Source organism: Gopherus flavomarginatus, chromosome 9 (genome assembly GCF_025201925.1).
Source record: "Gopherus flavomarginatus isolate rGopFla2 chromosome 9, rGopFla2.mat.asm, whole genome shotgun sequence".
NCBI lineage: Eukaryota > Metazoa > Chordata > Testudines > Testudinidae > Gopherus > Gopherus flavomarginatus.
This window is the reverse complement of record NC_066625.1, coordinates 10,309,658-10,336,241: the sequence shown is the minus strand read 5'-3', so window position 1 is coordinate 10,336,241 and position 26,584 is coordinate 10,309,658. Positions and strand designations below refer to the sequence as shown.

Below are 26,584 nucleotides of genomic sequence, written 5' to 3'. Positions count from 1 at the left end.
CAGCGACTTGAATCATGACGTCTATGACCTGCACTGTGATCTCACAATGAGTTTCAATTTTATGTTCAGCTTTTCAATTTGTGGATTAGAGTAATGAACGAGACTTCATATGCAATATATAACATCTTATTATGTGTGTGATCAGAATTTGTATAGCTGGGCAGTGAGGATCAATAAGATTTACACATTTATATTATTAAAATGTAAGAAATCACTTGGTTAGTTCAGTTTATTGCAGTGGTTCTCAAACTAGGGCCATTGCTTGTTCAGGGAAAGCCCCTGGCGGGTTGAGCAGTTTGTTTACCTACCGTGTCCACAAGTTCGGCTGATCGCGGCTTCCACTGGCTGTGGTTCGCCACTCCAGGCCAATGGGGGCTGCGGGAAGGGCGCCAAGCACGTCCCTCGGCCCATGCCACTTCCTGCAGCCCCCATTGGCCTGGAGCTGTGAACCATGGCAGGTGGGAGCCGGGATTGGCCGAACCTGCAGACGCAGGTAAACGCAAACGCGGCAGGTAAACAAACCGGCCTGGCCCGCCAGGGGCTTTCCCTGAACAAGCGGCAGCCCTAGTTTGAGAACCACTGGATTATTGGTTTTGCCATGTAGATGAGTTTTCTAGACAGTTTCACATCTTGGCCCCCTCATTCTCTGCACAGACTGTGAAGACTGATTTGTTCGACTTTGTTTAAATGGAATATAGAAATGTAACATCTGTAATGGGTTCTTAGAGGGATACCTCTTCTCTACATTGGAGAGAACATTTTCTAGTGATTAGAGCGGAGGAGGAGGATTGGAGTCCTGAGTTCTAATTGTGGCTCTTGTACTGACTTGCTGTGTGGGTATGGGCATGTCACTTAACCTCTCTGCAAAATGGGGTAACAACACTTACTATACCATCAGTTATGTGATGAGGAATAGTGAATTAATATTATAATGTAATATACATTGGGATTGTTGTATGATTTTATTCTATTTATGAAAATAAGTAATGCCATACAGTTAGTATTAAGTGTACCAAGTCTGGACCACGGAATTATTTATATGTTGTTGAGGGGGTGGGGTTGAGACGTAGATAGCCTAAAGCTACCTTGGGCCATCTTTAACCCACTACACTTTTTCTCAAATATACTTATATTCTTCAAGAGGAAAATGCACAGCAAATCATATCCCCTTTTCTGTATTTTCCACCCTTTTAAGAGGCAATCAGTGCATAGTGTTTGTGCTTAGTTATGCTATGATACAATTGTAGTTGTAATCAAATAAAATGCTTCTGAAAACAGTACTCAGATGATAATCACATTGAGTAAACTATGACAGTTTTTAGTTACCATGATAATTACTGCAACCTTAATGCCTGTGGGACTTTGACACGATACTCCTGAAATTTTATGCCACATAGATTAAATAGTTACATGACCGTGTGTTCTACAATCCCCCAAGTCTAGTCTTTGTTTAATGCAACCTATAATGTCTTTTATTTAGTCCTAATGATAAACTGTTGGTTTTATTGGTTATTACTGCATGTTCAATTAAAGCATTAAATCTGTTTGCTTTCAACAAATAAAACTGTTAGGGTTTTGTTTTTTTTTAATATACTGTGCTTACTTTCTGATATAGGGTCACTGACATGGTATGGCACTTTATTTGACATGCTTCATGACTTCATGAGAAGCTGGTGTTTAGCTTAGATACTGAAGCAAACTATTCTATAAAATATTATGCTGTAAATATAAACCTTTATGAACCTCTTGGGATGGTCCTTCCAAACAGAATTAAAACATTCCATGATTCAAACCTATAAAATGAAAAGTAGCCGCTGCATTGAGTATTAATTTGCAGTGTGAAACCCTAAATATAAATTGGCATCGGCTCAGCTATCTTTGAAGTTCATATTCATCATAGCAAAAAACAACAAAACACCCTCCCATGATCCCCAAACAGGAGATGAACTAGGCAGTTTGTATTATACTATATTAAATACAGCATTTGTGAGGAAACAATATTAAATTCTTTAAATCAACCTCAGTTTTCATTTTGTTGTTTATTTCCTTTCTATTCTAAAGAGCCACCCTATTTCACTGCTGAGCCTGAGTGTCGAATTTTGGCCGAGGTGGAGAAAACAGTGGACCTCTTATGTCAGGCAATAGGTGAGTGCGAAAGTACATAAAATATATGAAGCTGCTTAAAAGGAGTATGAGCTTGGAAAAAATAAATGCACCCTCTGTTGAACAAAGCCGCACCCAATACCCATTCCTAGACATTTCGGGGTAGATTTCAGTGAGCTATGTCCATTTATAACATCTGAGGAGCTGCCCCATCACCTGTAGACAATTAGGCTGTTCTTTTTGTTTTGTTTTGGATGTGTGATACCAGTAAGTGGAATTTTGGTATAAGAGCTGGGTAACATTAATGCTGCTTGTCTGCTCGGCAAAATAGCCCCCGCTCCTTCCCTTCCTGTTCCTTGCTTTAGAGAATACTTTCTGCAATTGTAGTTGGCTAAAAAGGATTAGAGTCTTGAGCCAGTAAATTAACTGAAGTAAAACAATGGCTTTGGGACTCATAACTTGGGATGCTGCGAAACAATCAATAATTCCAATAGTTAAACCTCCTTGTTGAAAATGATGGTGCTTTTACACTGAGTAGAAATGTCAGTTGCAGTAATGTTCAAGTGTCGTTACGCTTTTTCTTTCCGTTTTTAATTGGAAGGTGTTCAATGCCATAACAACCTTCAAAATACTTATAACTGGACTTAAAATGAAATGCTTTTTTCCGATACAATTCCAAAGAAGCAGACGCATGCCTTCTAATTAAAAAATAGGACGCATCATAATCTAGTGATTAGAACAGTGAGCTGCAAGTTTATAATCCTGAATATTATGTTTGACTCTGCCTCTGAATTGACTTATGACCTTGGCAAGTCATTTAGTCTCTCAGTGCCTCAGATTCCCTACCCATAAATGGGGATAATAGTGTACACCCAGTAAAATGCCTTGAGGTCCTGAAATGAAAGGTGCAGTAAGTGCAAAGTATTGTCATTAAAACAGTTATATACACAAGAGCACTGTGAGAAAACTATAAATCATTAACTATTTCAAATACCACTTTCCCAACACCAGCTGTTTTTGACAATATGAATGTTCTTTATAGCATGTTGTTGTTTCCATTCCCACTAATCCATCCCACCCCTGCCTGTGCCAAATAAGGTGCTGCGGAGTGCTATAAATTCATATTTTGGTAAATATATTGGGATTTTTCTGTTACTCAGATGAGATTCTCACCCAAGTAGCTGTTCTTTTTTAAATCATACCATTTGCAAAACTGGCTATAATAATATTTTTCTGAGATTTGTCAAGTGTGTGCCAAGCATATAACTTGAGCCTCTGGACTCTCCTGTGCCCAATGGGAGAACTATCTAAAACCCCAACTGCTGGTCAGCTATTAAAAGACAAAATCTGTCCTTGAGAGGTCATGCAGACCTCATGGTGCTTTCTGACTTCTCTTTCAGATCTACTCTTCCTTCCATCTAGCTCCCTGGGGAACTAGTGGGGCATTCCTAAGCAGTCTTACGGCCTGGATCCTGTTTGTGCAGTGGAACCCTCTTATAGTCAAATCAATTAATATACCTTCAATGTGGATACAATCCGTGGACAGTAAGGCAGTTCTTCTGCCAGACTCTTGGTTAGCTGCATAACAAGCATGCAGAGGGACTCCTGGCCACACGCCAGCTCAATATAAATTAGGAAAGAGCAGGGATTAGAGGCATAGGAGTGATTGGGGGGACACTAGGTCTGTGATTACGCAGATCAAGCTGCCACACACAAATCCTTAAGAAGAGGTTGCTGCTCCTGTTCCAGCTCGGCTGCCCTGTGCCTTGGCCACAGGTATGAAGGTGGATTTGATTTCACCCAGCTCCTGTGGAAGTGTCTGCACAAAGCCCACTTACTCAGCCTTTGCGCACTGTGAGTGTGAGACGGATTAATTTCACAGTATAAGTAGTGATTAACTATAAATAAAATTGCAACCAGCACAGACTAGTTTTTTACTTCCTCGTAAATGGAGTTTCTGTATATCCAATATCTCTCAGCAGCCATTGATGCTTTGCACATTTTCAATGCATGTTTTTTATCCTGTTCCTTATTTACTTATAAAAGTATGGAGCTGCAGGCCGCATTGGTGGTGTCATGGGAGTGCAGTTAATTGGACAACAGTTCTACCTGTGTAGACAAGTAGATGGAAGGATACTTGTGGGACACAACAGCCCACTAGGAATGGTAGTGCTAGAAAAAATAGCAAAAATAATAATTTAAACTTCTCTAGTCTTTAATCCATAATCTCCATGTACAATTGCTAAAACTCAGACCATGGCTATAAGATAGTTAAAGATTGTTGGCCCTGTTTACAGATGGGGAAACTGAGCCACAGTGTGGTTAAGTTACTTGCCCAAAGTCATATAGTGAGTGGTAAAGCCAGGAATGAAGTTCAACTTCTCTGACTCCCAGTCTCCTCTCTAACCATTAGATTAATTTTCTAATCTTGGTAGAGTGCTTTGGAAAATGTGTGGCACTCTATGAACACTAAGTATTATGATGATTTTATTTTTTCAATCTTTAGCTCACACTGCATCCCCTCAAACGGCAAGGTAGGACCAAGGGTTGGCAAAATGCCTACATGGAGGAATAAAGATCTTTAAAATGTTTCCTTCTCTAGATTTTCCGTTAGGATGGATCAGGGAGAAATAAAGACAAAATTCATAATTGTTTTTGCTGTTTTTAAAATTTTCATTGCAAAATGAAAAAAAGGGAATTTTGTACAATTTTAGAAGCAGTTGTCTCTGGGAAGATCACTAAAGCCCAAGTGAATGCTATTGACAGGCTCCTAAATGCTTAGATAAGATCCTTGTTTATCCATATGAGATAAGATTCATAACGGGGGGGTAGGGGAATGTATCCATGGCTGAAACATAGGAAATAAAGAGATGGTAATATTCATTTTATCAACTGAGTTAGTGATGGAAAGGTGTATTTCACAGTGATTATAGGATTAGGATTTTTTTGCTAATATTGTTAGTGGGAAGGAATTTGAGAAATGACTCTAATGTTAAAGGTAGTGGTCAAAGTACTGAATGCCAGGTTTCATTATCTCAATGCCCATCAAATCTAATGTGTGGGGAAAATGGAGTTGTTATAATTTAAACTTGAAATCATTTCCAGCCTCTTCCATATCAGGAGGACTGTTCCGTTCAGTTTCTTCATTGCTCAGTGATCATTTGTATTTGCCCAGGGGATTTTCAAAAGATGAATAACACTCTTGCACTGAGAATTCTGAACATTAGAGTTTATACTCATTTTGTATATGGGCTGTTGTATGAAATTGAAATTGTGCCTGTTGCATGGTGGTACACTGCATCTATTCATATCAACACCACACACTGTGGACAGTGGATTTCTTTCTGAGATGATTATCAGCTTTAGAGGTGATTTTGGCAGTGAGTGCATGTTTGTATAAATAACATTAGGATGAATCAAATATTCTTTTTCTGCGACTTCTTATTTTTTGTACATTTTTATTTGGGTAAATATCACTTTGTCCATACCCAGAGGATGATAAAATTGAAAGGAGACACAAATTGATATGTTATATCATATTAGTAACTTTGGGATTTTCAAAATAATGATAATATTGTGCTCTTCTATAGTGCCTCCATCTGAGGATTTCAAAGTCTGCTAACATTAGGGTGAAATTCACTACCTGCCCAAGGCTCTGTGCATCCTAAGGGCTTAAATGAGTCAAAGGGCCTTCACTAGAGTGAATTTCACTCATTAAGGAATTAAACTTCACAGCTTCCTGGTAATGTAGGTAACTACTATCCTTACTTTATAAATGTGAGACACAGAGATTGCTCAGCACCTCTGAAAATCAGGCAACTTCAGTTCCCATTGACTACTTCAGTTGCCCAGATATTATTGTGATGGGTGCATTAGAGATATATAAGGCAGATGGATGGATGACAATCACGGACTGTAATGGAGTCTACAAACCCCATACGGAGTATAGACGAGGGAGTTGTGGGGAGGAGAGTCTCTCCTGTTTACAAGAAAACAGCCTAATCATACCCCCATGCAGCTGCCAGAGCTGCCAGTAATGGAGGCAGGCACCCTCAGCTGCTGCCAATAGAGAAAACAAGGCTTGCTATAAAGAGGAGAGTGAAGAGCTGGAAGCGGAGGCAGAAAGATCTGAGTGGTGACAAAGAGGTGACAATGCCATGTCTAAGAAAACAGCCAGGCAATTGCAAGGCCTAAAATTGAAGAATTGATAGACTTAATTGGCAGTGAGGGTCCAGGAACTGACCTGACCAAGAACAAACTAAGGAGGGCCAGTCAGGAAATGCAGAGATCTGTCGAAAGACCACACCAGGAAACAGTGACTCTTACCTAGGGTGATCAGATGTCCTGATTTTATAGAGAGAGTCCTGATTTTTGGGTCTTTTTCTTATATAGGCTCCTATTACCCCCCCATTCCCTGTCTTGATTTTTCACATTTGCTGCCTGGTCACCTTACTCTTACCTTAGAATCAGTCAGTGGTTCAGATCCTGGGCTGAGTTCCAGCTGTGCCTGTAAGCTCAACGCAGCTTGTGGTGGAGACTAGGGGTGAGTCAATGTCGTTTAAGCATTTATGCCCTCCCAGTCTTGGAGTCATCCAGTTCCATCATAAAGTAAAGCAACTTTATGGCTGCTTTACTTTAGGCCCTTGGGGGATGTTCAGGAAGAGCCAGGGACTGCTGGAGTAGGAGGACAATACAGGGATCATGATGGGTAGCACAGGCGCTTCTATGGCTACCCTACACTACTGGATAACTCCACTAGGAAAGGAAAATCCTCCACTGGCCCAAACTGCTGAATTTATAGTCATTTTTATGCAGCAGACTTGTGTGAAGTGTCTACAGTGTAAGTGAAAACCTGTATCAATATTTCTATATATGTGTATGCAAGAAAAGAGTAATACACAGTATGAGGCATTATTTTTAAGGTAGGATTTCTGTTTACATTTTGGTTTGCGTTAATGCTCAAATATGTCAACTACGGCTGAAGTAGAAAATTAATCAAAATACAAATTTTAAAACAGAGTTTCTGAATACAATATGCTGCTTGTACATTATCGCTTAAAGATACACTGCCAGTTATCAGGAAAAGGATTGTTAAATTAAGAATTAAAATACCTTATTACAGTCACTTCAGCATTTCATTGCTAATGTGTAATTTGCCATTTTCTTTTAATTTTAACAGATTGACTGTAACGGCATATAAGATTTTTGTTCAGGATGAAACTACACTATAGGAATTTCTATGTCACAGTGTTGCTATGGTTTACATTTACAGGATTTTGGTTTTAATCTAAAATTTTGTTTTAAACCATTTTTCCCAAAGTGTGGTATGAAGTATGATTATGAGGAAGAAAACATGATAGGGTTATCCCACACTCTATCATTATTTGCTGTTTTTGTCATTACACTTTCTACAGTATATTATTGTCGTTGATAACATGATCTGTGTTCACCATTGATCAAACAGTGCTTTTGTACAAATATCTCTATATTTATATATATATTGGGTGAGGCAAGTTAGGCTACATAGGGCTCAGTTTTGTGCTTAGATATTTAACTGTAACATTGCTGTGTACTTGGATTGTACAGAGTATTCAGTGATCTGCAAACAATAATAGTGAATTGGTTTTGTTTGATATGTAGGAGTTCCCATTCCCACTCTAGCCTGGTATAAGGACTCTGTTCCTATCAACAAGCTACAGAATCCTCGTTACAAAGTGCTAACGAATGGGGGGCTGCAGATCCAGGGACTGCATCCTGATGACTCCGGAATCTTTCAGTGTTTTGCCAGTAATAAAGCTGGAGAAATACAGACTCACACCTACCTGGATGTAACCAGTGAGTACGGAACTATGGTAATGATTAATGAGAGCAATGTTCCCATTTCAGATAATTGATTGAAGGGCCACAATCATTTTGTATAGTCTTCTGGACAGCTTTGTGGGTGCAGTGGATTGTTTCAGATTGATTGAATTAAATCTATAGAGGCAACGCCTGCACTTCCATAAACTTGTAAGTGTTCTAGAGCTAATGCATTCACTTGAGGCCTGATTCATAGCACATTGAAGTCTATGGAAAGACTCTCGTTGATGTCAATGGGCTTTGGATCAGGCCCTTATTCCTACATTTTAAAAATAATATTGGAGGGGAAAAATTGGGGTCTCTCTCTTCGTTTTAGTTCTATATCTGAGTTGTCCTTTTCTAATGCTTTATATAATTCATGCTACTGTTTTATGATTGTGTAGGATGACACGTTAGGTAGATTTTGCTTGGGGGGAGTAAACACACACAAAGTTAGAAGTTCCAAGTTAAACATATTTGTCAATAATAAAAATCAAGTTAAATGTTGTAGTTACTGAATCACTCTGCCATCTTCTTTGTTGGAAAAATTTCATGGTTGCCAGTGTAATGGGGTTTTTTTTAAGCTCAAGGACAATATACAAGTACTGACCAGAATTCTTTGGGCTTTAGAGAACAGATCTGCAACAGTTCGATGTCGATGTGGGAAGCGGCAGTAAAAAAATGTAATAAAGTGCAACTGGGGGAAAATAAGAAAGAAAAAACTTAGACAATGTATTGAATGAGAATCAGATTCTAACTATTTTTGGCTGACATTTAACTTTCAAAGTTAATGTCATTCTCAAGTTGCGTTTCATCTTAAAGAACTCTGTATTGTGAAGATGAAAGCAAATAGTTTTGTTTATCTAGATTTCTGTATTCCCCAAAACAGTAATTTTACACCTTTCCACTTTTATCATTAAGATCTCTTGCTTGTACTTATACAAGCACTGATAGATTTTATTTTCCATTTAGGTAATAAACTGTGTTAGATCATTCCTAGGAGATGAATAATGAAAGGTTACAGTCACTGCTGAAAGGTTTTTATTTATTAGTGTCATGTCCTTCTCCACGATCCTCTCTATAAAGGTGGAAGTAAACCACTCCAGGATAGTAGTTAAGGGATTGTTTTGATAGGTGAGCCAATGAATTTTTTTACTTTTTTGATTCCAGATATTACACCAACATTTACCCGACCTCCAATGGACACTACTGTTACAGAAGGGATGACTGCAGTATTAAGCTGTGAGGTTACTGGGGCTCCAAAACCTGCCATCACATGGAAAAGGGGTAAACACTTATTCTGGTGTGAAACCATAGTGAATTCCTGCTCTATTCTCCTCTCGAATACTTTGGGAGAGTCCACTCAGCATGTACTTCTCAATTTTCTCTAGTTTGTTCTGTGCAAGAAGAGGATGGTTGTGTGTGTCTGTGTGTTCATGCACGCGAGTGAGTGTTTGAGCACCTTGTGTGGTTTTGTTACTTAATCTTTTGGAATTTCATCGCTTAATTCATGCATTGCAAATAACAAGAGTCATGCTGTTTCCTCTTCCTGTGTTTCAGGGAACCAGATCTTAGCCAGTGGCTCTGTTCAGATTCCCAGGTTCATTCTTCTTGAATCTGGTGGGCTCCAGATTATTCCCGTCTTCCTCCAGGATGCTGGCAATTATACCTGCTATGCAGTCAACTCTGAAGGAGCCCTGAATGCTTTCGCTGTCCTGACTGTCTGGAGTAAGGATAATGCTTTGTTTTAAACCTAACATTAATCAAGAATCAATCAGGTTTTGGTGTGCTCTCAGGAAATTGTCAAAGTATTATACAGTTCCACTTAATAGAAAAACTTGTATAAATGAATAGGAATAATGTGTCTATTTAAATAAATCTATCAGATTATCCTTTTTTGTGAAAGGATGAATATACATTTTGTATATTTGGATAGCTATTCAGGATGTTTTTGTGAAAGAAACTAAATTTAATAAAGAATTAGCAGGAGTATGAGCTAACTTACACAGGTTTTACACTGGTGTAATTTCATTGGCGCTGATTCTCTGGCAGTGAAAAGCAGCCCTAAACCTGGCAGAGCTGGGCCACCTTAAGGATTCTCCCTGCCTAAAAGGAACCTTCTGATGGTATAGAATAACCCTCATAGCTTCTGTGCCACCAACTCCCTGATTGCTGCCACAGGGTGTGTGGCCATAAGGTCATAAGTGATCCCTTGCTTACATAGTTACCTCTGACAGTTGTTGACAGCCAATGCAAAATACATCAGGCTTCAGCTGCTCTAAACTGATTTAGGGATCAGCCTGGTGCCAATCAGACTCAGGTTTGGCTTGCCCTCCACCATTACGTGGATTCATACTGAGTATCCTCTTAGCTGGTCTACAGAGTCTGACCCACTGACTTTACCTGAGTTACTCCTGGTGTGTGGGAGCTGAGATACATTCCCAGTGTGGGAAATCCAAGCTACAAGTTAAAAAAGGGAATGGTTAACATGTTGCCATTAGCAGAAAAAATAAATCCTGAGTTGAGAATAAAAATCCTTTTTATAAAAAGTAGATTGCTCTCCTCTCCTTCCCTCTCTTGGAAGTGCAGCTTAGGGACTGATTATCCTTGGGGCAGATGGTGCACATTTTACATCTATTCATCCCCAAAAGAATGTAAACATTCCACCTTATGATCTTGAGGGTATCTGGAATATACTGGCAATAAATGTAATGTAAGTCACACTTGTCATATATGGATGTCATATTGATATTACTGGCTATGCATATGGTTTAACTATTAGAATGTGTACTGCTTTGTATTCAGATACATTTAATGGAGCACAGCAGGGGGTCTCCATTATAATTATGTCATAATTCATTTCTAAAGGGATCAAATACCTATAATAGATAGGGTCCCTGTTCATTTTTTCTCTCTTGCCAAACTTTTATGATTGAATAAAACCACACACTACATGTACAGCAATGAGAACTCCATTACAGAGCTAACAAGCTTACACAGGTACAGTAGAAATAATACTGACATAGTACATGGTATTAGTAATGTTAGACATAGTGCATAATGATTGTAACGTTGTAGCTGTGTTTGATCCTAGACTATGAGAGAGACAAGGTGGATGACGTGTGTTGGTGAGACAATAGAGCTTACATAGAGCTTTTCTTCTTTGAGTAAGCTCAAAAGCTTGTCTCCCTCACCAACGGAAGTTGGTCCAGTATGAGATATTACCTCACCCACATTGCCTTTAGTAGTACGATATCTCTGCTTGTACAAATCTGATTCAGTTGGTCACCTCTTGTACACCTGCGATTTCTCATTTGTTATGGGTTATCTCCTCTACGGGAATTTGAGATTGCATTCCTTTTATCCACCCATCTTCCACACTTTACTGTCTGCCTGTTTCAGCTGATGATATGAGCTACCACCACCTCTTTGCGGAGCATAATAGAGATCTTTCACATTTGATCTAGTTGGTATAGTTACAAGCAATTATTGTGTTCTGTGTCTCCAGAGGTGTTTGAATGAAGATAGTTTTGCAACATTTGGGCAAATACCTCTTTCTTATGAGGAACATTTACAGTCCTTGAAACTGCTCTTCTTCTACCCTCATTGCATAGGTTTGATGGGATAAGGTGCCATTTACATTTTCCTGTTTCTGAATAATTTTCAGAGTATCTTCTTCCCTTGCACAGGTTTTGACTCCAAATAGCATGCCTGGGCTCCTGAATAACAATATATTATTGTTGACTTATAGGCACCATAGATGTTGTTGGAACTTTGACTTTGGGGTTGCCAGTAACTAGTTGCAGCAAAGACAACAAATAACATTTAGTACTCCTCTACTGCTTTTCATATTCAAAGCACTGCTCGCAGATTAACTAAAAACTGCTCATGCTGGTGGCCTCTGCTGCTTCTCTAAAGCCTCTTCATCACATACTTAGGACCTCACCTTTACGTAGTTAAATTAGGTTGAGAGGTAAGGAGGGATCCACATAAAGTAGTGGTAAGAGTGTCCTGCCTGTTAGATTTAACTACTGGGCAACCTTCCATATGCCATTCAGAGAGCTTCACGCTCACACTCCCATTGCCAGAGTGAAAGAGAGCTTCTTGCCCTTAGTGACGAATAACTCGTTCATTGCCCTTTGAGAAAGACAAGATAAAAGTCTGCAATTTTACCTGAACACTGGCTTCTGTTCTTTTCAGATCGCACTTTTATTGTTCACTCTCCTGAAGACAGCACTGTTATTAAGGGAACCACAGCCACTCTACAGTGTGAAGCAACTCATGACCCTAGAATTTCAATCAGGTTGGTGGTGTCAATTATTATTTGTATGGCTTATCTGAACTTAATTTTACAAACTATCAAAGAGTGTCATTAGCTGAGAAGTTTCAAGATCCCAGATTTCAGCATCAAGCCCTTGATTACCTCATCATAAGATTGTAGGCTGCATCATTAATCACATAAATTCCATTTTCTACTTCAGTCTTATGTATTATTTACAATGAGCTATGTTCCACTTCATGGCTTCAATACAGCCTTCCATGATTTTACTGTCGAGGTTAATACACTATCAATAAAACCAACTTGTCAGAAGCTGCTACTTAATGAGAGTAAAGCCCAAAGGGATCAGATAGGACTTCAGAAGTGTTTACACTGGGAGTGCTGAAACTCGAGGAGGGGGTCTGTCCCCACTCTCTGAAACACTTTAATAACTAAGGGATAAATTCTCATTTAATTGAACCCTGTGTAATGGAGAGCAGAACTTACCTCTAAACTAGTAGATCTGTGCACATGATTCAGAGGTAGCTCACCACTTTTAACAAACTGACAGCATTAAAATATGCACAGTTTAAAGGCAGCATACTTGATTGTAGGGCAATGGGCTGTTTATACACATGTTGTGTAGCTGCATACACGTATCTAAGTCTACACACACAAGCTAGATCCTCTGGCGTGGCAGCCACTTTGCATTGTGTTACTGGTGTAATCTGGCAGTATACCTAGTGTAACTAGCTCAGGGAGGATCAGTCCATGTAAGTCAGATCCTGAAATCCATACACCAAACAGAGGGGCTTTTAAGCCATATTCCTTCCCTTCTGCTGTCATAAGAGTATGGGGGTGTGGCTGGAGAAAAGGGGAAGTCAAGGTAGTTCTATTTTACACTGATATTGGGCTGCATTTTTGGTCCCCTTTGGTTAGAACAATAGGGTGAATGGTCTGCACCAAATATCAGCTGAATCAAGGGAGTGTAAAGGAGAGCTTTAATTAACCTTTGCACATATACCACCTCCTGACTTTCACTTCGTGCATTTTGGCCACACCCAAGGACCTGGCCCATAAACACATATAGTATAAAAATCAGAGTTAGGTAAATACTTGTGGAAATTTTTTGCAGTATTTGCTTAAATTGAAAAAATGCATTCACTTGGGTCATAACTTCCTTGCACCGCTTTTGTATTCACTTTTTGCAAATATTTTTGTTACTGAGTATTTTTTATGGAATGGGTTAGTGTTTGATATCACAGAGATAATGAAATGAGCCAGATGAAGATTCAATCACACTGCTTTTACCTAAGAATGTGTATTAAGTTACTTGCAGTACAGTACTTCATAAAGGCTTTACCAGCCCCTGTTAAAGATGGCCTACAAAATTCACTCATAATTTTGCCACTCATGATTAATGTACTCATTCCATAGATATATATTCTATCATCTATACATTGTTTGTTTGTGTGTATCTATTTTTCTTTCTGGTCACTAGTCTAAGATCGAGTTCGGAAAAGTTTAAAGGTCCTGAAAATATTTGTAGTGGTCTATCAGTTTAGTGTCATTTTTACTGTAGAATTTTAACAGCTGATATCACCTTGTTGTACAAATCTTTCTGAGCTTTTAGTTGTATTTGTTAACATTTTGAAACATTATGACATCCAGGTATGTTTGGAAGAAGGATGGCATTGTAATAAACCCATCTAGCAGTTCCAGAGTTACAGTAGAGAAAGGTGGTACCCTCCATATTAGCCAGACCTGGTCAGGTGACATTGGAGACTATACCTGTGAGGTTATTTCTTTCGGAGGAAATGAATCGAGAAGGGCTCGACTAGAAGTGATGTAAGTATTCCAGCTGTCTGGCTTTTGATGGCACATTGTATTTGGTTTTTAATTATCTTGAGCATTTTTGTACTGTTTCTTTCTATTACTTTTTAAAGAAAAAGTTAAGCCAATAGTTCTTGCTAATGACACTGCCTTAAGAGATCCTCAGTTTTGTGTTTGCATGGACTTCCAAATGGCAGAAGCCAGTTAGCCCTCCTGGGAGACTGTGAGCCAACATGTATAGACATGTGTGCATGTTGTAGATGTTTTGAGAAATAGCAATAATAATAGCTCAGCTCCAGGGACTCGCTGTTATAAAAATGCATCTCCCAGTTTTTTTGCTTTCCTCACAATTCAACAGATTTCAGAACTGTTGGTCTCTGAGGCATTTTTTATTCTTCCTGCTTGCTTTGCATTTCTAAATTTTCAAGTAAAGTTTCCTCAACCAAATGCATTTCTCTGCTCTTAATGATAGTTTTTAAAGACCTTTAAAGTGCAGTATTCTGCAAAAGGACTGTTTAAAAAAAAAGGCATTGTAGGATTCTGTGTTTTCTGTCTCTATCCCTTTAGATCAAATATGATCAGTTTACAAGTAAGATGTCTTTTTCTGTCTGCCAGCCCAGCATATTCAGGCTATGATCTGAAAATCAAACTGTTTTCTGGCTTGTGCATCATCAGCAATAATAGATGAATATTTCTGCAGGCCAAATTCTGCCTTCAGTTTTAGCAGTAGACCACATTTTGCTTTCACTTACTCTAGATTTAGATCAATGTAACTTCACTGAAGTCAGTGTAGTGCAGAGCGCAGAATTTAGCCCATTATCTTAATTTAGGACAGAATTTGGCCCTGACATTGGTATTTAATTAACAATACTGATGATGATGTGTGAGCTAGAATAGAACGTCCTTCATTCACCCTTAGCTGTGTTGACTCTGTCTAGCAGGAGTAAAATGCAATAGAATTGTATGACGCAAGTCATAAGCTATGACACTGATGTATGTATGGAGCATATCTGTTGAGTAGGAAGGTAATGTTTTTATATAGTCATTCTTCTGAGTTAAACTGCACTTTAGTGTAACTAAAATAGCATCTGTTTCTTCTGGTCACTCCTGTTCGTCTCTTAGAGAAGATTCTTATGGTTCCTTTTACCGCCTGGCAGTGTAATGTGCTCCCCCTTGAGATTTGCTACATGGAGCTCAGTTTTATATAGCATTACGCACAGTGCCAAGGCTAGATCAGATGCCCATTTTGAGAGAGCTGTCATACTTTCTCTTATTAAATAAGCATTCTTCCGCTCTCCTCCTGGAGTACATTTCTGCTGCTGGGTCGTCTCCAAGAGTGGGAATTTTTGAGGAGCATTCCAAATATTACCTCCACTCAACCGTCTTCACTTTCCATTTATCCAGACTTCTCTGGAGCCTTTGTGGGCTTTGGCAGTGTGTGTAGTATTTTTTTGGAAGGTGGACGGGCGTGAAGGAGGAAAGTTGCCACATCTTTATAACCAAGGCTTTGAAGCCGAGCTACCAATCTGTGTTGATGTGTGCCACACTCCTGTGTCTTAAGTAATCTGAATAGTTCTCAAGTCTGTTGAGCAAAAGGCAGCCCTTTATGTTGTGTTCTGGAGCAGATGCACCAACAGATGCATTCATCCCCAGAGGATGGTAGGTGGTGTTAATGTCACTGCTCACCTCTGGGGGTTTTATCAATTGGGAACAGTGTTACACCCTATAGAACTCCTGCCAGTGGAAGTTACCTGAAAGGGGCACATCTCTCAAGTGTCCTGGGCCTGTTCCTCCCTGTAATCCTGCCCACTTTCTGCTCTACTGGCTAGTTTTGGGTCCCCCTGTAGAGTGGAGACCGCTGGCACTCTGTCCTCATTCCTTGAGGATATTCTACTACTGATAACCTATACCTTGACATCTGCCACATGAATCCAGGGAATGGATCAGACCCAGTCTGTTTAGAGAATTCCGGTAACTGGCAAGTTACTCAGTTATACTTTTGAATTGTAATATTTTGATCTCACTGAAATAAAGTACTGCAAGAACACAAAGGAATGCTGTTTTTTGACAACTTGCTTTAACATTATTTGGCTCAGTAGCACAAATCCACAAAAAATAGAGACATATATAATACAATAGAAGTGAAACTGAGAAGAAAATACTTAGGAAGGAAATTCTTGAAGTAAAATTTAAATTAAAAACCAGCTGCTGTATGCATGACAAATCTATGCAATTCTCTATTCTCACAAATAACTCTTTTGTGGAAAATATTAACGAACATTGGATGTACATTCTCATTTGTGAGCATTCTCATCAATGACTTTGACCAAATGCTCAAAAAGAGGCTCTCAATCAGTGACAGACGTGAGTATTATATCTTAGTTAATTTTGCAATCTGCCAGAGGAGTTGCTGCCTTCCTTCACCCTGGATACCTGTATCTTTCCTCTACCTCTGGGCAATTAGAGGGATATTTTTTTAAGTGTCAGGCTCCCAACACAGGCTCTCAGGGCCAAGGGACAGAACAGGGGCAAACCTGAGCCTTAGGAGTAGCTGAGGAATTCATAGTCAGGCCAGACTGGGGTTGATATCAAGAGTCCAAGTCAGGTTTCGGGACCTGAGACAGGAGGTGAAGTCCAAAGCAAGCCAAAGTCAAGCCAGGAATCCAAGACCAAGAAGCAGGAAAAGTCATCATGACTGCAGAAGATCTGTGCTGTTCCTTGGCAATTCCTGGAACATTCTATGTAGTGCAGGGAGATAATCAGGCACCATGGGGCTTCTGTAGGTCAAGCCATTAAGGTGGAACTTTCCATCATCTGTGTCAACTGTGGGTCATGGAAAGTGGAGCACAAGGTGATTATAGCTGCTGTGGGTGGCAACTTGGAGTTGCGAGTTCCCTGGTAGCTCTACAAGCCTGGGTTCTAGACCCATGGGGCCCTACACTAAGGTGCAAGGAACACAAATGCACTGAATGCCCATTAAAAGTCAATCAGTTCAAAGCCCATATTTGCCACAGACTTTGTGTGACCCTGGGTCATTTAATGTTTGTTTGACTCAGTTTTCCCAGCTGTAAAAGGGGAATGTTACATAACCGTAGTAGACCTCCCTCTGAATGCTCACCAGGTTGCTGTGTTTGGCCTCCGCCTCAAAGGACTCCTTGTGCTTTAGGCTTCCCTTGATCTGAGTAGGCTGCAGCCCTGTTTCTTTCTTTGGTGTCCTTGGCACATTTCCTACGCACAGGAGCTCTGTCCATTACCCCTTATAGAAATGGGACCATGAGGCCTACCTGCTCTATGCACCAGGACCAAGTCTAACCTCCCATATTTCCTAATAGTATAAGCACATCTTCTCCCAGAATTCCACCCTTGTGGGCACTCTGGAGTTACAGTTCACCTCTTCAAGGACACATGATGGGTTCAGCACATAAAATACAGACTTTGCAAAGATTTCTAAATACAATTACTCCTTGCTTTAGCTAGCACAAGAAATAATATAGTTCTAGACAAAACAATAAAACACATGCTTCCCTGCTTCAGCTCTCTGATTACTGTTTTGCATTCTCTGAGCACAGACCAAAATCATCTAAGATTCACCCTACTTTCTGCAGGGCTTCTCCTACTAATCAGAAAGTGTGTGTCTCTCTCCTGTCAGAATGTTTCCTTCTCCTCACTTCCAAAATGGCTAGTGAGAGATCCTGCCTTTTATAACCTCCCATCCCCTTTGTCAGATGACCCTCTGCTCAGCCTTATCAGATGATCAGAGTACCTCATCAGGTGATCGCTTGCTTAGTAACTTCTCCCCTGGAATTCAGACCGGAAAACTGGTGTGCCCTGGGTAGTAGCCAACTCTTTGTCGAACGGTGTGCCATTTGAATGAATGATTGTCAAAGTTAAATGTCCTTCTGTTATTAGCCTTGTGCCAGGTGCATGAATTTCTCCTTTTGCAAATTTTAGATTTTAGCTCAATATGGAGACAAAAGATAGCAGACAAGACAACCAAGTTCCACATTCAGAGTGGATTTTGAAGTCTGGTACAGATATACAGAAAATCCCCAATATCAACCACAATTCATAAGCTGCACGTTGACAGATTCCCTGAATCATCACAAGGAATAAAAAGCTTCCTTCTCCATTCCTTTGTCTGTCTTGTCTATTTAGAATATAAGCTCTTTTAGATAGGAGCTATGTGAATATGTGGTGCCTAGCATAATTGGTTCCCTACTGTGATACAAATAATAGATAACATTAATTAGTGCAGACAGTCTGATTTGACTCTGGCCAAACTTGTAATTTCTCAATACAGCCATAATATAGCCTTTCAAGAAGGCACACTCACCTGACAGTCTGTTCTCTGTAGGGAGCACACTAATCATTCCTGTGTTGGAAGTTGGGTGAAACAAATGGGAAAGCTCTGAACAGAAGACAGGCTCTTCATTTAATGTGTTAGAAACATTTATGACAATGCCATCAAGGTAGTGTGTTTTGTTAGATTTCCTACCTTGACTTCCTGGAAAGTTGTTGGATCCATCAGCTGAGCTCCAGATTTAACTGGTGTATGGTGGATCTGACTTAGGAAATCATTCATGAGTTAGGAGCAAAGCTTTTTTATAAATTAACAAGAAGGCTTGTTTAATTTCAGTCAATATCTCTAATTACCTGCTCTTGGGCCATTCTTCTTAGAAATCTTTCCAACAGCATGGTTTTTAGTTTAGTTTAGAAATCTTTCCAACAGCATGGTTTATGGTTTAGTTCCCATAGCAAGTAGTTTTCTTCTAACTAATTTTATAGGACACAATGTGTGTTTGCTGTGTAAAATTTTTCAGTTGCCCTCTGCCAGTTATGAACAGACTCAAAATATTACAGTATTTGTTTCTAACATGTATCATCTGCAACTCTCTAACATTCTCTAGCCCTGTCACCATGACTGCACATTCATTCTTGTTTACATAGCTTCTATTTTAATTGCTTTGTCAGAGTCCCATCAGATGACTTCAGTGGCTCTCTCATTAACCTCAGACATGACAGTACAAGGCAGATACAAAACTATATCACCATAGAAAGTCATCTTGCGGAAGTTATGGAGAAAAGTGATCACACCTGACTCCTTAGCATGAGAGGTGCATGATCTGAGCTCATGATATTTCTTATGTGAGATCTTCATATATTTCTATTCGTAGCTTAGGAGAGTGAGAAAAAAATCAGTTCTTGAGCTAGACTGATGACAACTGTCCTGGGAAAGTTCCATGCCTCACACATCATCATCCCAAGTCTCGCTCTCTTCCTTGGTTTGTTAGAGGCAGAATAGTCCTAGGTGGAAGTTCCTCTCAATCTAAAACACAGTTAAAATTATCATGCAACACACATGACTTTCAGTATGTTTAAGCAGCAAGGGAAAGCAATTTCTTAGAAAAGAAAAAAGTGGCACTCTCTTTGGGGGCATGAATATTCATGACAGTGATGGAGGATTCATTTATCATTGCCTTGCATGCTCTCCTCCTCCTTGGCCACCTTCTCTTATGTACATACAAAGTGTAAGTGTTTTATAAAGTGGGGAATTAATATTTGTTAATCACCACTTTTGTGCATTTGAGAGAGGGCAATATACTTCCCCACTCCAATTTCTTTTTAATTTTAAATGTTCATTTCTGGTCAGGTGTGTTTCTTACACACACTCTGTATCCGCCTCCAGGGGCTTAAATCTGTGCACACCATCTGTTGCTAGACAAGGTAGACCCTTAAGATTAAAGGAAATTATACTAGTGGTGCTAGGTGTATTGCATGAAAGTTACAGTTCATGGTGTTAGTGCTCTCTGGGAACAGAGCACACCTCCCATTTCCTTCATGCTGCTAACTAATTGTCCTGCATTTTAGCATTAGGTGTGAATCTGACAGAATAATCAACTAAACCAAATCCTAAGCAAAAACATGTGTAAACTCAGCTTATGCTTAAAAAGAACATTAGCTCACGTATCACTACTCCAACAAGTCTCTTGACTGCTTCCTTAATGGGTCTCTGGACAAGCTTGACAGTCTCCTTTTCAACTGTCAGAAAGCGATTTTAGGTCCCTAGACAAGTTTCAGCACAGAACTGAGAGTGAAAAAGGATATGTCCAGTTTCCTCTGTAAAATCATTCCGTACATACCCTAAAGGAAAATGCTATCCTGCAAACTCTTCCCCAGTAATATAGCTTCTTATATCTCCAAATGAACTTAAATGCAACTTTCTACATTTACAAGAAAACAGGATTAACCAATCAATATAAATACTGGCAACATCCTTAATATGTTCAAATAATTGTTTATGAAGTGCTTAACTGGGTGGAAATTGTTGCAACCCCACCCCCACTCCCCATAACCACTGCTCCTATGCAATGCCCTGTGCTAGTGTCGTCTTCTGGAAGAGACTGTGGCTGCAGCACATCTCTGCCCCATTCCCCAAAGGGCCTTGTGATAGATGGAGGAGGTCTGTGACATCGATGAGCGGCTACGCAACCAGCCATTTCACTCTCCTCCCTTCAGCAGGTTCCTTTGCCAGCTTAATTGCAAATGTGATTTTTGAACCAAGGTGCACAGGTTGATCTGGGGTTAGGATGAAATACAGCACAGGACCCTTAATATGGTTTAATGTTTAATTTAAAAATAAATAACTCACTTTCTTCCTCCCACAAGAAATCTGAAATTCAGAGCATGGTTTGCACTGCTCTGATTTAAAGATACGGTCTGCATTGGAATCATTTGTATGTTTAGATGTGCAGGCGAAGGAGTTCGTTGCGCTTTTTAGAGAGCGGTAAATATCCAGCAGCTTAATGAATTAAGAAAATAAATGAGTACATTTGCTAATTCAAGAATGTCAAGTACAATTATGGCTTTTTGCTCTGACCGGCATGGGTCAGCAATAATGGATGTTGAGGAAGAATTTACAGTCAGCTCTGACAGTGGGAGGAGAGGTAGATCAAATGGGTGATAACCAGCACTCCCTCTTCTTCTGCTTTCCCTGTCTGGGAGATCTTAGCCCTTAGGGACTGAGATAACAAGAAACAGAACTCAGGTTTATAAAATACAAAACAGGGATAGCCATTATATGTGTTGTAGATCAGCATTCAATGAATGCAGCAGAATTTGGTTTCCGCACCTCATTGTACAGTCTCTGTCACTTTCAGCCAGTGAATCCAAATGAAGTATTTGTCATGGCACATGTATTTTTAGGAATTGCACTTTTTAATTGAGGTTGTGGGGTTTTTTTTATAATGTTTCATTTCCCATTTCCATGGAGTTTCTGTAGGCATTTTCACGACATTTTCTGCTTGGATACTTCCAAAAATTCCTTTTATATGAGGGAAAGATTCTACCAATGACAGTTAAAAGCTTTCATCCACTGCTAATCAAGCTGTTTTGTAGCCTAAAAATACATATGCTAATTCTGATTACTAACTCTGTTTGGATGGTGTCAATGAATATGAAAAATTCCATGTTAAATAATGTCTCCCATGTGTTTTACTTTTTATATGTTTTACTTCTGTGCATTGCTAGGATATCCTTGGGTTTTTTAAAACAAGAAAAAGAAAAAAAATGTATTAACCAAGTTGTCTCAATTTAAAAAAAAAGTTTGAATTTGGCTTTTTTCACAGTAAGTTCCAGTTCCATTCGCTGTTGCACTGTCAGCCACAGGAATCTCAGCATAAATTACATTTTAGAAACAGGACAAAACTGTGAATAATTTAGAGATCTATTTTATTTATTTATTTTCCAGTGGCTACTGGTACATATACAACTTTCGAACTGCACGGTCTCAGGGCGTGGGTTTAGATTCATTAGGAACTGGGGAAACTTTAGGGAAAGGAGGAGCCTATATAGGATGGATTGGCTCCACCTAAACCAAAATGGAACCAGATTGCTGGCACTTAAAATTAAAAAGGTCATAAGGCAGTTTTTAAACTAAGTGCTGGGGGAAAGCCGACAGGTGCGGAGGAGCACAGGGTTCGGACACAGACATTCCTTAGGGGAGGATCTATTAGCGGAGATTCACTATGTCCTAGTAAGGAGGAGAGGGTAGAAGATGATAAAATACAGATAGGATCTGATGAGAAACAGTTAACTGAAAAAAATCCCATTCAATTACATCATGTAATGGCAGACAGCTAAAAAGAGACAAGTTTTTAAAGTGCCTATATATCAGTGCTAGAAGTCTAAATAATAAGATGCTTGTACCAGAGAACCAAAGAAGTGCCACCATGGCTAAACAGCAAAGTAAAAGGAGCAGCGAGAGGCAAACAGGCATCCTTTTAAAAGTGGAAGTTAAATCCTAGCGAGGAAAATAGAAAGGCGCATGAACTCTGGCAAATGAAGTGTAAAAATATAATTAGGAAGGCCAAAAAAGAATTTGAGGAACAGCTAGCCAAAGACTCCATTTTATTTATTTATTTATTGGCTATAAATTTTTGAGTACATCAGAAGCAGGAAGCCTGGTAAACAACCAGTGGGGCCACTGGATGATCGAGATCAGGACTGGCTTTAGCAAGTGCGGGGCCCGATTCGAATAGCCGGCAGCGGTCCAGGTCTTCGGCGGCACTTTGGCACTGGGTCCTTCACTCGCTCCTGGTCTTCCGCAGCACTGAAGGACCGACACCAAAAAGCCGTCGAAGACCCAGAGCGAGTAAAGGACTCGCTGCCAAAGTGCCTCCAAAGACCCAGACTGCCGCTAGGTGAGTAAAAATTAAAAGGTTAGGCACTCTTCTTTAGAGTGCGGGGCCCCGTTAGGTGCGGGCGCTGGGCCCTCTTGGGCGCGGGGCCCGATTCAGGAGAATTGGCCTAAAGCCGCTCTGATTGAGATGCTAAAGGAGCACTAAAGGACAATAAGGCCATTGTGGAGAAACTAAATGAATTATTTGCTTCGGTCTTCACGGCTGAGGATGTGACGGAGATTCCCAACCCTGAGTTATTCTTTTTAGGTGACAAATCTGAGGAACTGTCCCAGATTAAGGTATCATTAGAGGAGGTTTTGGAACAAATTGATAAACTAAGCAGTAATAAATCACCAGGACCAGATGGTTTTCACCCAAGAGTTCTGAAGGAACTCAAATGTGAAATTGCAGAACTATTAACTGTAGTCTGTAACCTATCATTTAAATCAGCTTCTGTGCCAAATGACTGGAGGATAGCTAATGTGACGCCAATTTTTTAAAAGGGCTCCAGAGGTGATCCCAGCAATTACAGGCCAGTCAGCCTGACTTCAGTACCTGGCAAACTGGTTCAAATTATAGTAAAGAACAAAATTGTCAGACACCTAGATGAACATAATTTGTTGGGGAAGAGTAAACATGTTTTTTGTTAAGGGAAAGGTTGCCTCACCAATCTACTAGAATTCTTTGAGGGGGGTCAACAAACATGTGGACTAGGGGGATCCAAGGATATAGTGTATTTGGATTTTCAGAAAGCCTGACAAAGGTCTCTCACCAAAGGCTTTTAAACAAAGTAAGCTGTCATGGAATAAGAGGGAAGATCCTCTCATGGATCAATAGCTGGTTAAAAGATAGGAAACAAAGGGTAGGAATGAATGGTCAGTTTTCAGAATGGAGAGAGGTAAATAGTGGTGTTCCCCGGGGGGTCTGTACTGGGACTAGTCCTATTCAACATATTCATAAATGATCTGGAAAAAGGGGTAAACAGTGAGGTGGCAAAATTTGCAGATGATACAAAACTACTCAAGATAGGATGAGCAGGGATGGTGTCCCTAACCGCTGTTTGCCAGAAGCTGGGAATGGATCACTTGATGATTACAAGTTCTGTTCATTCCCTCTGGGGCACCTGGCATTGGCCACAGTTGGAAGACAGAATACTGGGCTAGATGGACCTTTGGTCTGACCCAGTATGGCCGTTCTTATATACAAGTCTGATGTTATATGAATGTCTAACCTTCTACAAGCATTAGGTCAAATGAAGTGTAGATTGATTTTTCCGTGGGATTTATCCCTTCATTTTTTCTTTTCTTTTCTTTTTAAATAGAGAGCTGCCTCACTCCCCTCAGAATCTTCTGGCCATCCTGAATTCTTCATACAGCCGCAGCGTGATGCTTTCCTGGGTGCGTCCCTTTGATGGAAACAGCCCTGTTCTCTACTATATAGTAGAGTTGTCTGAGAACAGTAAGTGGAGTCAATACATTGCAACTTCTTGTATTTCTTAACTATTCAGCCTTTGTTTTGGGCTTAGCTTTTACCAGAGCTAGTGACAAAACATTAGTGCTATTTGCATATTCAGAGAGAAGTATGGTTTCTGCACAAGACTGGGAACAAGAACTCGTGAGTTTTAATCTAGATTAACATCACCTCCGAAAGGTTATGAAGAAAAACAGGTAATTAAAGTAATCAGCAAACCCGGACTCCATCCCCAGCTCTGCTGGTGAAGTGCTGTATGATCTCAAGCAAGTCACTTAACCTTTCTATGCCTCAGTTCCCCATCTGTAAAATGGGGATAGCAATACTTTTTCTCTCGCCCTCTGTCTGTTTTGTCTATGTATTGGAAAAGGGATTCTCTCTTGCTTGGGGTTCATATGGCTCCTAACATAGTGGGGCCCCAGTCTCATATGGAGCCATGACAATGTCTAGACACCATGACAATTTTAATAATTATTTTAATGGCTTACCAAAGATGCTGGAAATGGAGGTAACGATGCACTCTGCCTTCAAGACATCCATCCTTAATGCACATGCAGTTTCATATGTTAACTCCTGCTTTCCCTCTTCTGCTATTTTAACACCCTTCTTCTAAGTTGGCGATTGAGACTAGTGCCTAAAAAGTTACCTAGCTTCACAGGTTGCAAAGCTGACCATTCTGAACTGTCACTCCTCACAATTCCCTCTTCCTGCCAGGCTGCTACTTCATGGCACTTTGTTTGCAGAGTTATCCAGGGACATAGCTAATTCCTCTTTAGAATTTGGCTGAGGGGTGAGGTGCACAAAGGGCAGTTATTTTGCTCCTCTTTCCCATTTTGGGGATCAGTTACCTTAGCGAGACTTTCTTGTCTCTACTACCCTGAGAATTGGAAAGGCAGGCCCAAAAAATGGATTTCCCATGGCAAAGCAAAAAGCGCTGCTTTTCTACCATCTGAAAGTTAGCTACTGCAAATCTAAAGGTAAATTGTGGTAATTTCAGATCATCTAGTGAATAGCAACTTGTTTTGCTACATGGAGAACCTGGGGTTGGGATCGCTCGTAAGACTCACTTTCTAGGCTGGAGTGTATGGATATTCAGACTTAAGGTTTCAGAATTGATGATTTTGACATCAACCAGGCAGAGTGCAATTATCCAGTCCTAGCACAGCTTTGAAGTGCTACTCATAGCTATTGTCATGGAAGCAACTCCTGAAGATTCTTAATGGCTGATTCCCAGTCTATTTAGTATGGAGCCCCTTAGAACACTCTGGAACAATGTGCAGGTGCAATGTGATGCCTGCTAATTAGGTGGTCAGCCTCCTTCACCAGCTGAAGTTTTGTAGTGGCCTTCAGGTTCAGCCTTGCAGTGTTCCACTCTGGTGATCTGAAAGGCACCATCAACTAGAAAACACAATAATTCAGCTTATAAAATATGTAAGAAGTTCAGCAAAGGTCTGAGAGAGTTCTGCAGATGTCATGTGACTAATATCTCAGCACTCCACAGGATCCTCTGAACTCTTACACATGGTGAGATAGCACCAATAATTTTTATCTAAAGGAATTTTAAACTACCACTCCTGAAATCATAGATATGTGCTTGAGTAAGATGGATAACTGCAAAAAAAAACCCCAAACCCCGTGTGTTCTATGAACTGAGTACCTTCTCTTCAGTGAGAATCCTCTCTCTTTCAGGACCATTCTATACTGTACTGTACTTTGAGTTTTCACTGTTTGTTTTATCTACATTGCTTTTATTGTTCTCGCTTCATAATCACTTGTTTACACAGCGCAGAGGGGACTCTGAGTTTCTGAATGTCCGTGCCCTTGTTTCAGTCCTCTCCTTTTATTAATACTCATTTGCTATCAATTCCAAAAGGACCATAAGCAAAGTCAGCAGGGAGTTTGGTTTGTATCACTGATTTTAATTAATGCACAGCTTCACTGTCTCCATTTCATTTCTTTTTTTAAATCTCGGAATGTATTGATTGAGAGTTATTTTCATCTGATATGTATATGGTTTAGCCTTAGTTGGCACCTATTGATTTCCTACTTGAAGTAACCTTGGCATCGTGTCTCTTCTGTCTTTTTTCAGCAGTGTTCCTGGTCAATGCTGGGTTGTGATACTATACTGTTGACATAGCTTTGTCTCATACATGTTTGTAAACGAATTCTCTCTTCGTTTTTCATGGAACATTTTCTTTACTTTTTTTTTCCTGCCTGTTCTTTTTGGGCCACAGATGCCTTTTCATATACAGAAAATATTGGGGATTTTTTGCATACGCTCTCCATGACCTCATTTGCTTGTATCTGTAGCTCTTTTACCATCAGCAGCAGTACAATATGTTAGGTATCCTATTTCCCATTTGTTGTTATATAGATGAAGATTGGTGGGGTTATTACTTTTCAG

General features: G+C 39.9%; 1 protein-coding gene and 1 long non-coding RNA gene across 5 annotated transcripts in view; one reads left to right on the top strand and one right to left on the bottom strand.

Moving 5' to 3' along the window:
- The window catches only part of SDK1 (sidekick cell adhesion molecule 1), a 672,152-nt gene that overhangs the window by 475,632 nt on the left and 169,936 nt on the right, over positions 1-26,584 (top strand). For all 4 annotated transcript variants that reach the window (XM_050966275.1, XM_050966276.1, XM_050966274.1 and 1 more), the window contains 7 exons: positions 2,062-2,145; positions 7,744-7,938; positions 9,112-9,228; positions 9,502-9,669; positions 12,142-12,244; positions 13,871-14,047; positions 24,032-24,168. In XM_050966275.1, coding sequence (XP_050822232.1) covers positions 2,062-2,145; positions 7,744-7,938; positions 9,112-9,228; positions 9,502-9,669; positions 12,142-12,244; positions 13,871-14,047; positions 24,032-24,168 — 981 coding nt within the window. The remainder of the gene's footprint in view (positions 1-2,061; positions 2,146-7,743; positions 7,939-9,111; positions 9,229-9,501; positions 9,670-12,141; positions 12,245-13,870; positions 14,048-24,031; positions 24,169-26,584) is intronic.
- The window catches only part of LOC127057566 (uncharacterized), a 477,062-nt gene that overhangs the window by 405,966 nt on the left and 44,512 nt on the right, over positions 1-26,584 (bottom strand). The gene's annotated exons all lie outside the window — the stretch shown is intronic.